This window comes from Venturia canescens, chromosome 7 (assembly GCF_019457755.1).
Source record: "Venturia canescens isolate UGA chromosome 7, ASM1945775v1, whole genome shotgun sequence".
Classification (NCBI taxonomy): Eukaryota; Metazoa; Arthropoda; class Insecta; order Hymenoptera; family Ichneumonidae; genus Venturia; species Venturia canescens.
In genome coordinates this window covers 623,419-636,156 of record NC_057427.1, presented here as the reverse complement: position 1 = coordinate 636,156, position 12,738 = coordinate 623,419, and the positions used below count along the sequence as shown (strand labels likewise).

The 12,738-nt window shown below is 34.5% G+C and overlaps 1 protein-coding gene across 4 annotated transcripts; it reads left to right on the top strand.

Moving 5' to 3' along the window:
- The first annotated feature begins 11 nt into the window (after window positions 1-11).
- LOC122413299 (splicing factor-like protein 1) lies at window positions 12-11,891 on the top strand. 4 transcript variants are annotated; one of them, XM_043423564.1, is made up of 9 exons: window positions 136-979; window positions 1,325-1,404; window positions 1,679-1,819; window positions 2,329-2,611; window positions 2,732-2,867; window positions 3,024-3,143; window positions 3,389-3,492; window positions 6,630-7,124; window positions 7,348-11,891. In XM_043423564.1, the coding sequence occupies exons 4-9, from the start codon at window positions 2,399-2,401 to the stop codon at window positions 7,774-7,776; spliced, it is 1,497 nt and encodes a 498-aa protein (XP_043279499.1). In that variant the 5' UTR covers window positions 136-979; window positions 1,325-1,404; window positions 1,679-1,819; window positions 2,329-2,398; the 3' UTR covers window positions 7,777-11,891. The 4 variants fall into 4 exon arrangements, with proteins under 4 accessions (XP_043279500.1, XP_043279501.1, XP_043279499.1 ...); XM_043423565.1 differs by lacking the exons at window positions 136-979; window positions 1,325-1,404 and adding an exon at window positions 12-120; XM_043423563.1 differs by having other exon boundaries at window positions 136-1,404.
- The last annotated feature ends 847 nt before the right edge of the window (window positions 11,892-12,738 follow it).

Below are 12,738 nucleotides of genomic sequence, written 5' to 3'. Positions count from 1 at the left end.
TACTCGCAGTACTCACAGTCAATATCGGAACACAGCCATAGTCGTCATCATAAGAACATCCATCAAATTTTCATTAAAAAAAAGTCAAAAATCCAAACTCAATTGGCCAAGTTCACGAAGGTAGACGATAACATATTTTTACGGTAGGGTTGTTGGTACGGTCGGTACGGTCCAGCCAGCAGCTATATAGTCTGTACGCCGCCCGCAGCCCGCAGCAACGGCCGCAACGGCAAAATATATAATATAAAGAAGGACAGAACATCAAACAATAACGAAACCTCTATATACATGGTCCATTTTCTGCATGCATTCGCCCAAGCTCATATGTATAGTGGGTCTCGAAAATTTAGTTTGTAGTCGAACCACATCGTGTCTGCCTCTGTGATGTCACTTTCGCAGTGAACCTAACCGCAAATATCGCGGTATACGTTCAAAAAATTCCAAAAACATTCATTGAAAATATGTATAAGAAAACTGTTGATTATAAAAAAACTTTGAAAAATTGCAAAAACAAAATTACTACATAATATAAAATTGAGTTTCTGCCATAGTTCGAGCTGTTATAAGGCAATGAGCACTATAAGTATCTACATAATTCGGGAAAAATGTTTATTTTCCTTGTATACATATGAGAAGACATCGACAGTAATAAATATTGTAGAATACGAATTTTGTTATCATTTGCGACATCTAGAATAACTTGCTCGGGATATAATATCGAGGCGTTTTCCTCCAGAACGACACCTTTTCATTATTGCATTATATGTTTTGTACATCGATATCTCAGAATCTCAAACAAGAAAACTTTTTTGTACACGAAACCTCATCCAGGACTGTTAGACTGTCATTTTATAATGAAAAAAAAAAATGTGTGAAAAGAATGCGTATCTGTTAAATTCTCCATCATAATATAACGACCATCACATATACGGACAGTGACAAAAGTCATGCGCGTGGGATTGAGCCTGCTCTCACAAACGTAAATAAAATAAAAAATAAAAACTGTCAAGCGAATATTCGATACATTTCGATTTTATGTAATTTTTGTAATTTTTTTTGACACACCTTCGATACAATCTGACAATCGTAACAAACCATTCGCAACAAAAAATCATAAAAAAGATATGGGAAGAGGAGGGGAAGTTAACAAACTAGCGTCCCAGTTGCCAGGAACCACAAGGTCGCCCCTTCCTGCTCTCCACCTCTGTGCTTCCTCGCGGCTCATGGCGGTCCCTGCCAAATTGGATAAAGAAGTAGAAGAATATACAATTATTTTTTCTGACTTCGGGACCTTCGGGAATTTAGATTTTTCAAATCATTATAGTGGTTAGGTATTTTGTGCTGAAGTGATCGATCTTAGACGTTTCTGAATGATAGATTTTTCGAGGAGTGACACAATCATAGGTACATATACGAAATCGTTTTTGACATTGGTGAACCAAATAATGCATTCCGAATGTTTTCATTTTTGTCATTATGATCTTCACTATTACCATGTGGTTGCTAATGTTTTTATTCAATTTAAAAAATTTCATCATTCCCTCCAACATTATGACTAGCATTTCTTTTGTTGTAAAAAACTTTTTTTTATGTATATAGCTTGGAGTGACTGGTGCTTTTTTTCCAATAAAAAATTTGAGTTCCTTGCACTTGTTTTTATTTATTTTTTTTTTTTCAGATTTCCCAGGTCCAGTGTTGTGTTTGCTTGGATTATGTTTTTTGTCCCTAGCAACGCTGTATACGAAACTCAACCTGTAAGCTCAAGCACATGGTCTCTTCTCTCCGCTTTGCCAAATAACTCCAAGATTCCTTGTTGAAGGTGTGCCGACAATCATCTAGTGATTTCATTAACATTTTTTTTTCAGATAGTTATTTACCAATTATAAACTTTGCCTTGACTCATTGAGTTTGTCTATAATACCGTCTATCCTTGAACAGAACAAATCTATTATTTCACAACTGTCACATCCCAGTATTTCTTGCTTCATAAATTGTTCTTAAAAAATGGTGGCACTTTCTCATTTTTTGTAACAGAAAAACCCAATCAGTTTGAATGAATTCTTTGAAAATGATAAAAGCTCAAAATTTCTGACATTCAAAAGAAAATTAACTTCAATTTCTCATCTTTTTATTTTGAAAGATTTCCTTTAATGAATAATAATACAAGTAATTATAAACATAAAGTTCAATACTAATAATATATATCAACAATAATGATAGAACATTGTTGAACGCTTCATTTATAATATTCAAATCTGTTGATCAATTAATTATTCCAATTTCATTTCTTTATTGAATATCAAACTTTGTTTCATTGCTTGAAAATAGATTGGAATTCTAAACAACCGCAGTGTGGTTTATTCGACAATAAAGTACAACTTCAGCATTCGTCTCCGGAATGGCGGCTCCAAAGTTTGGGACCTTAGTACCGAATCGTATATTTGTTGGTGGAATATCAGCGAGCACAAGCGAAGCTGAACTTACTCAACTCTTTTCGGCCTATGGTAATGTCAAAGCCACAAAAATAATTTCCGACAGAGCTGGGGTTTCAAAAGGTTATGGATTCGTTACTTTTGAAACTGATGAGGAAGCACGAAGACTTCAACAAGAGGTAAAAAATTCATATTTCTCATTGGGATACCGAAAATTTAATATCTCGACTACTCAACATTTCATAGAATTGATTAAATTTATTTTGTAATTCATACGTCTGATTTTCAAATAATTGCAGTCCGAATGTATAATCCTGAGAGAAAGAAAACTAAATATTGCACCAGCAATAAAAAAACAACCGTTTAATCGACTGTTTGACGGCGCTTCAGATTTGCCATCTACCGTACCCAACAATGCCTACTATTACACAAACGGTGAGTGAAATTGCAACATTTCAGTTTATTACTTTGCAGCCATTAAAACAGCCCCTATTTCTTTGAACACGTGTCTGAATGCACATAAAAAAAAAATTCAAATCACTTATAATAACACTGATCGCATAAAAATTGAAAATTCGTTTGCTCATTAAGGATTGGGACTGACGTATCAGGGGGGATTGACATTCTACAATACCGGAGCTGCGGCGCCCGGTACTCCTATAGCTACACCGACTGATTCAACTACGATTTATCAAACCGCCGGAATTTTCGGTTAGTTAATCTTTATTTAATCGTTGATCGATTACAATTCTAGCAATCATTCTTTTCTTTCGATTTGCGTTTATCGAAAAATGTATGAATTCAAATTGATGCATTATTTATTGAAAATTTTTGTGAAGAATGAAGATTGGGTCACGAAAATACTCTTCCTTCGGTTGAAACGTTATGAATTATTTGCTCTCAAGGTATTTCTTTTGTTTTTTTCTTTATTTACACACTGATTTCTATCAATATAGGTCCACAAGCTACTTCCGGTCATCAACCTTTGTCACCGATAATGTATTCGTGTCCCACACCATCGCTCTACATGCCACAACAGTTTCCGTATCCTCCGGTAACGGTAAGCATTTTTTTCCACCCACTATTGCAATGATTTTGTGATGATTGCTAAATTGTTAGCTTTTGAATCAGTGCTTTAATGACTGAGTAAATGTAAAACGTAAATATAGGGGGGATGCAGTAAAAGTGATTACCACGCACTAAAGTAAGCATTGAATAAACCATCAATCACATTCGAGGTACTAAGAACGTTGAGTCTTAATAACTGTGATGCTGCAAAAAAAACATTCGTCATTTTTATACACGTCTCGCTTGACCAAATACTCTGATTCCTTTTCATTTACTGACAAACAACACTTCAGGGTTGCAAACGTTTTCGAATGTGTATTATACATTTTGTTTTCTTCATGATCTCAGATTATCGGTACATTCGTATTTTTAACGATACTAGAGAATTCCAACTTACCAGGTTCCCGGGAAAAAATATTTTGGATATTACGAATGCGCATTTTTTTCATTACTCAGCAATTTTCCCGACACCTGACAACTCTATCAAGAACGAACTCTATCAGGAACATCTGGTAAGATCCATCTCAACCAAAGACGAATCCCAAGGAATCAATCAACGATACGAAATTGACGGAATTTCAAGTGTTGATTGATTGACTGATTCAGGACGGGTAGCGATGTGTCTGGTAGAGTTCGTCATTGACAGAAAAAAATTTGACAGAATTTGGGCAAGTTGAGGAAAAGTGGTACATTGAAAATAAACAGATTGTTAGGTTTTATCCTGCAGTCTCTATTCGTTTGAGACCCATAATATGATTCGGAATTAGAAAACTCTCGTTAGATTATTTTTGCTACGAAAACTCATGGATTCTGATGTTAGTGTATAAACGACCTTACGCACTTGAAAATCGGGAAAATTTTTAGGGAATTTTTCATTCCTCTCTCTCTCTCTCTCTCTCTCTGACTGTTTCTAGAGAAAACACAACAATTACTGAAAATCAATGTGGGTAAAACTTGAAAAATTACTAAATATTTTCAAAAATTTTTCCAATTCGAAACATCAGAAATTTGGGTCCGAAAATCCTTTCGAAAATCTACTCCAGTAATTCATTCAATCGCTAGGACCAATTATTTTCAGAATAAATTACTTAAATATATTTTCGGATTATTGTACGCAACATTGAGGCATGGCTATTGAGGTATTGAAAGAATCCAGTGTCAGGTTCCTTGTAACTCTGTCGGATTTTGTCGTAGAATGAATCGTGGATGAAAATGATTACGATAATTGAAGCTTTAGTGGCGTAAATGACGTTTACGAAATGTTATTTCCCTCATATCCGCAGCACTTGTTTTAAAAATCGTTCCTTCGAAAGTAGACGATTGATGTGTACGAAAATAAGTATTGGCCAATAGTTTTGAAAGATATGTAGAGTATTTGGTAATACCTTATTTTTGAGGCTATTAATTCTATGGCATCATTTATCTTTATTCACAGACTCGATGTTCTTAGTGTTTCCCTTATTCTTTATGTTCACTTGAGATTTGATTTTGTGATCGCTGTTTTAAATATATTTCGTCGAATCGATTAAATGAATGTAATTGCACATGCTAATGATTCAAAACCAACGAATGGATTCGAAATGTACAAAAAATGTTTGTATCAATGTGTCGGTTGGGATTTTTGGCAGACAAACGGTCTAATGGGGGAAGTAACACCACCGGTGCTTCTACCCAATCCTCAACAAATGCCTACTTACGTGCTTCTCGATGGCATACAGTATTGAGATCTGAAGGTACAATCATGCTGTCTTCTAATTACCGTTCATGCGTGTTGCTATTTTCAATTATTTGTTCTATCCTGGCGCATGATTTCATTATTTGCATGATGAAAATTGTTGTTCTTCGTTGGCTGGATCGTTTTGCAAGCTGTTCTGAGAACGAGGATGTTGGTTTGGGTTTAGTCGTGCAGCTATTTTTTCAGCAACATCTTCACCAAGGTTTTCGGTTTCACGAATATTTTAAATAAAGGTTCTCTGCTGCAAAGCAGAGATGAGTTGAGCGATTGAGTTTTCACGGTATTCAAAGTATATTTTTTTCGTTATGACTATTGGCTGGAATCAGAAATAACGTCATTGCCAAGCGGCATTGACAGCTTCTCAATCATTCGTTACGGCTGCAGCTAGCTGGACACACTTTTCATCGCTTTTGCAACGAATTACACTTTTTATGCAGAAGGTTTACCATTCTTGTTGTAGACGAGGCTCTGATACGGATTCGAACGAGTGCGGCACTCTGGTTCGAGAAGATTTCGTTTTATAAAGTGTTAGGCTCACCTGTCGTCCCCAAAATCAACGTTTCATTATTTCACCACGCATATCGCGGTGACGTTCACACTATTTCCTAATAATAAAATCTCCCCTAACAAAGCATCGATAAAAAAAATAATTGTCTCCCTCCAATGATGCTCAAAAGATTACCCATGTTCGAACATTCGAAAAAATCTTTGACAACAAAAATTTACGCAGTTTAGAGTTTTAGTAATTAACACTTTAATTTACTACCGCCGTAGCTTCGAAACTGAACACACAGAATCAGTTTTTGTACAACAAACTTCGTGTCACATCGCTCCCCCCGTAATTGAGAATTTTTGGAACAAAAATCTGTAGACAAGTTTCAAATTTATAACGAGAAATGTGAAAAATTCCTTAGAAAATGGGAAACGCTGAAAATTTCAGCATAAAAAATTGTAAAGTTTTCGCAAGAAAATGCATTGAATTCGAAAGATGATTTCATCAAAAATGTATAAGCTGAGTTTTGCAAATTTGCGTAGAAAAAAAAATTTCACGATAACTGATTTGTGTACTAATTGTTTATATTCCGACGACTGCAGTCGATCGTAGAGCTTTCAGTCTCCAGTGAGGACTTGCAGAATACTGCCGGACGACGCAATTTCGCAATATCATTTAAACCCAGCTCAAACGATAAATTAACAATAAAATTAATAAATAATTGGATGAGATATTTGGTGGATGCTTCGAGTGGAAAGTCAACCCATTGACGAGGTCGTCAAGTAAATACTTGACATTTTGCAGGCGCTGCATTGTACATTACGCTGGATGTTTGACAAACATTGCTGAGGTTGGTATACGAGCCGCAATGACAACTAATCTTTGATTTTATTGTTTTCAGTACGAGCCATATTACGCAGCAGTTGCCGGAGGTGGTCCATCACCATATTCGTTGTACCCAACACCCAACAACAGCACAAATTCGCACGATCAACAACAGTCCCAACAAGGGCAAAGCAATGGCTGCGTCAGTGGAAATAACGGTGGAAGTAATACTGGAATCGGTGGAGGGAGCGCGACGAGCACTTCCAGCCCGTTGAATCTCGGTTCATCACTCCCACCATCGAATCACTTTTATACTCACAGTGCTCCGATACCGCCGTCCCGTCATCTTCACCATCATCATCATCCACCGATGGCATCCAACTCTTTGCCACCTCCACCACAGATGGATAATATATATTATTCACTCGCGGCACCTGGCCCACCTCAAATTCCACCACCGCAGTCACAACATCAAACGATCGGTGATCAACAACTTCTTTTATATACGACCGATCCTTCCAGCTGTCAGCACTTAGTTTCCGTCTCTGATAATCAGGCTCCCGGTCAAGAGGTAACATGATTTTTCGTATATAACATTTTTTCCCATTTTCCTACGGTTTTGTGATCACAAAGAAAAGAATTATGTCAATTAGTTTAATTATAAAATCATAAAATCGATTGCTCACAATGGCGTTGGCCATACGAAAAGTTATAAAAATTAACAGTAACGATGCCAGGCTCTACGGTTAAAAATTATAAATCCTGCTCTTAATATTTTTCCTCCCATTTCTCAGGTCCAGATTTACTCTTCGGGACTGCAAATTCAGTCCCAATACCATCAGCAACAAATGTTTCATCAACAGCAGCAACTCGTGAGACATCGACGACTTCCGGGAGTAGGGCAAGCGATTACTCCCGGCAGGAAACTTCCCGGATGCGGTACACAAACTGGACAAGCCTCCAGTGAGAATTTGCGAAGACCCAAGGTCAAAGTAAAGGTCATCGCGCAGGGAGGAGTCGTCTGTAAAATGCAAGATGAGCATTGTCTGGGAGGTGGAGGTGACGCGGCTGGCTCGAACATGGTAACTATGTTGCCAATCACTCCACCAGCTACTCCTAGAACTCGTAGTGTGAAAATCGTCGATAGTGTTAACAACTCTATCAACGGCAATACTAAACCGATTAACGATGCGTGCCATCAGATGCAGGCTTTGGTCTTATAAATCTAATCTTACATTACACACAACAAATCCAGTGAAATATGTTATATAAATAATATCGTGAATTGATTCACCGCAGATTAATACACATCGATGAATTGTCCTTTAATTCGAATGAAATGAAATACGAATCGATCCATCACAGATACATAAGAGTCAGCAACCGCGGTAAAAAAATTAGCTTTCTCATCGTACTATGAAACTCTTTTGTTTCAATTATCACCACGATTATTTGTTTCGAAATAAAAAAAATAAAATCCTTATTTCTGTTCATTCGTCATTCTTTAAGTGACAACTAATAATCGTGTTTACTCGTATTGTTTGTACGTTATCGTTACAACTTGACGCTTTAATATGAAACAAAGAAATATCTTATTTTTAATATTTATAGTACACAGACTTGGTACTGATATAGAGCCGAAACGAATATGTGAATAATATTGGAGCTTAAAAACGAATTATTTGAAATTGAATAATTTCGGTGAAATTTTCATAACCTATCAGATCTGAATCGGTCTTGTGTCGATGGAACGTGTATTTGAAATCGTAATCGCATGCAATTCACGCAAAGATAATATCAGTATAAACGTTCAAAAAATCAACCTTATTCGAACGGAGTAGAGAAAAATTACAATTAATTACCAATCTCCAAACAATTGTAGCACACACACACTGAGTTGATGAAATTCGACCCAACGATACATACAATTATTGATGGACCTAGAAATCGTTTAATTAGCAATTACGATTACGAGTAAAGAGAAAATAAAAAACTGTCTTACTCGGAGCTGTCATTAAGTCCATACGCCAAAACCCAAGGATACTTAATTTCTAACCATGCCAACGCATGGTTTGTGCAAACTAGATACCGCCGGAAAAAATACATATGAGATTCGATGGCATCGATTCCGATATAGAAAAACTTAGAAAACCCGAGTGTGATTGGGTGTGAAACAAGAGCGAACGACCTTTGAGGATAAATAAAAAATAAAAATACCGAGGATAAGACAAAAATTTAATATTATAAATAATATAACTTGGGTGAAACTTTTTGAGGAAAAAGATGTTCGGATCGACGTATAAACCGATAGTGAATTAAGGTATATTGTGAACAGACACAAAAACAACAAGAAACGAATATCTCATCGTATAACAAAAACAAAAAATTGTTAATAATATAAACTATATCAACGATATTTATGTGTATTACAAGAATTTTTGAAAGAAGAAATGACTAAAGAAAGAAATGCAGGAAGGCACTGTAGGAGAAAATACGACGGAAGACAGTTTTTGAAACGATATATTGAATGATTATTGGATTGCTCTAATATTGAATAGTTCTAGGAAAAACCCTTGAGTAGATTTTCAGCGTATTGAAAAGGAAAGAAGAAAAAACTATAATATATTTAAATTGATGTTTAGAATTAAGATCCTTCTGAGAAAAGAAAACAGTTACGGGTTAAAAGTTGAGTTTATTGTTATGATGACCTGCATTTAAAGAAATTCATGACTGTACTCAATTGACACTCGAAGTGACAGTAGATAAGAGAGACTTATATGTGATATTGATAATATGTGCGATTATTGTGAGATTATTTGAAACATCTGAGTGAATTTACAATTGTCATTATTGTACGGAAGATCAAGGCACTGCCACAACTGTTTTTTTTTTTTTTTTTATCGTTAACTCCTCGTATTGTTTCATCTTGATTGTCAAATGATATCTCGTTTCGCCATCAATAATGATTCGATCAGTTATACGACACGGTAATTGGGGTGCCCGAGCTTCATTTATTCCAAGTTTATCTTCAAGTCACTACGCAATTGCCTTATTTCAATGTTTCACGTTCTTTCAGTACGTGTGTCAATATCACGTGGCCACCTTTCAATCGTTCGCATCAAAACTGTCATTTCCAATAATAAACGGGGTAAAAACGAGTCAGTCTCAAGTTAAAATATTGTTTTTTGTATGTATCGATCCTTCTATAAATTCTCAAAGTCGTTGATTCGTTTTAGAAGGTTTAGAAAAATAGATCTAAAAGTTTGAGTGAAGTTTGAATAAATGAATACGGGGAATGTTAGCAATAAGGAGAAATAAAAATTAGAATATATTTAAAAATACACGCATATAAATATATATATATATATATATATATATATATATACACACATACACCTACATATATATAATCACGAAAGAGCAGACGCATTAATATAATAATGAATTATAAAAAAAAAAGAGAAAAAAGTGTCGGCTGTGAGCTTCCAAGCAAATAACAATAACTAATTCATTAATAAATATCATGAGCACAAGATTAAGCCTCGTGCTGCATGGAACGAAAAAGACAAAAATTAGATAACGAGGGAAGAATATTATAATAATTAAAATAAACAAATATTGTGCATGCATATACATATAAGAGGTTTATAAGGAAAAAAAAAAAATACGAGATACCAACTACAATAATTGTAGATGTAAAACTGTTGATATAATTGAAAAAAAAAGAAATTGTTGAATCATTCCTTACCTTTCTGTATCGGAAAGAAAAACAAAATGTATCCATTATCGGCGGCGCACACAATTTATTTTCTTCATTTTCTTTGAATGAACAAAATTATATGGATGTGAAAGAAGTAGACGAAAAACGAGAAAATATTGTTTCAAATAAATAATAAACAAAGTCGAAAATTAGATGAGAATGCCGGAGAGTACGAGAAAAAGCAGGGAAAAGACAAAACACGTTCTCTCTAAAAATAATGAAAGAAACGTCACATAGATTGTTGCTAGTCACTTAGGGCGTTGTTGATTCATCGACTGGAATAAGTAATGTTGTTTTATTTATGATGTGAGATATTAAAAAAGATGAAGGATAAAAAAAAGAAAAACAGAGAAACAGGAGTGGACGATATAATAGCTGGAATAAATAGATAAACGAGAGGAGGAAAGAGTTATATATATTATAAGAGTGCCTTCTATTTGTTTTCATTGTTGAATTTATGAAAATTTGTTGAGTTATGGTTTCAAGAGCCTACAAAGGGTTACTGGAAACAAAATTAGAAGGAATGAATAGGGTAATGGGAGAATGTTACGATGACGAAGCGTTTAAAGTTTTAATGGAAAAGATTAAACGAACAATGGCCCCCAATGATGACAATGAGACCTACGAAATATTCTTTTAAGCGATACGTACGTGTTCAATATTGGGTATTGTTTTTAATATATTTCTAGAGTTCCCAGGGAGAGGAACTCGAAAAATCATATTAAAAATAAATTCTGATTCAAAATTCTGTGCCTAAGAGGTTAGATGTTCTGCAAACAAAAACGATTTCTCGTTTAAAATATGTTATGGGGAAGAGAATATTATTATTTCAATTATAATTATTTCGAGCAACAAACGAAGATGAAATAAACTAACAACTCGTATTTTTTCTTAATCTCAAGTCCACTGTTGAGATCAAACTCCGAATGCCACGAAAATCATGCGTTTAAAATAATACTTTTACACGAGAGAAAATGATGAAGTCTCTTGATAATAAAATTGTAAAATAATATGTAGACGATGGAAATTCTCGAATACCGGTTACTTATACATTGTTGATGAATAAATTTAGAATAGACGAAAGAGAAATACGAAGCAAAAAAAGAGAGCTACCATTGTTGTTTACCGAATGTACGGTTAGCCTCGTCGGTAATTTTCGAGCCACCAATTTCCCTTTACTGAATATATATACATACATATATATATATATATATATATATATATATATCTATTAACTCATATTCAAAGATATTTATAACTGTCGAATATATTTAAAAAAACCAAGAAATGTGTACGAAACAAAAAAAGTGACAACCGAAAAGTGAATAGACAAAATATCTAATAAATTGCGGTGTAACTGCTCATATCGCATTGCGAAAACATAGCTGAATCGAAAGATCTTCACAATAATAAAGAATGCGAAGCATGCTTGATAAGATTGTTGAAAAAGAATAAAAAAAAAAGCGAAAAAACAAATGAAAACCGTTTTCACGTATAATTATTTGTGAAAAAGCAGCTGTACGAAAATGTATGATCTGATTTGTTCCTCCGTCAAATAAATTCCACTATAAATATGGACTACTGTTTTTCTTACGTGTGTACACACATGCGAGAGTCCAGTACGTATACATTCCGATTGTGATCGAGTTACCGCATATTGGATCGTTTTGAACCAGGTAAAAACTACCACTTTCTGCTGAATTAATTTCACAGGTCCGCGATGGTTTTCCCCTTAAAAAACTAATTAGCAATTTTCGTAGATATATTAGGTACTAAGCTGCGAAAGAATTTTTTTAAATCCATTACGTTAACGTTCATTTTCTTCGAGAATAGTGCACGCTAACGATACCGAACTGATGATATTTAAATATTCATCTACCCTCATTAGTCATTGTTGTTCGTCGTGATTAAAATCATTTTACGATTTAATGATTGTGGTACGATATTTTGGTGATTTTTGTGTGGTAATAAATAAGACAAATGGTTTCTCGCAAATGTGTTAATTCTCTTGATAACTTTTGTTGTATAACAAGAAATGGGTGCTGCATAAAATGTGTTGAACTTGTGTTCGTGAACTACGTAAATGGTCACGGGGGGAAAAACATTCTTTTATTTTGAAAACTCCAATGGCTTGGTGGATGGAACCGCAAAATCATACAAACGATTGTTTTTTTAACTAATACTGTAGGTTTTCCAATTCAATATTTAATTTTGAATTCATTAATTTTTGTTTTTCGTTAAAATTGTTAAAAAATTCTAAAACACGCGTGTCATCAATACAAATAAATCTCGATGTGCTAGAAAACAAACGAAGCTGTATTTTAATTTTATATACATAGATATTCAAAAGAATAATATAATTATTGAAAGAGAAGAAAAAAAGTTTATGCCGCAGACCTGTATTTTTTTCCACTTTCGTCTACAG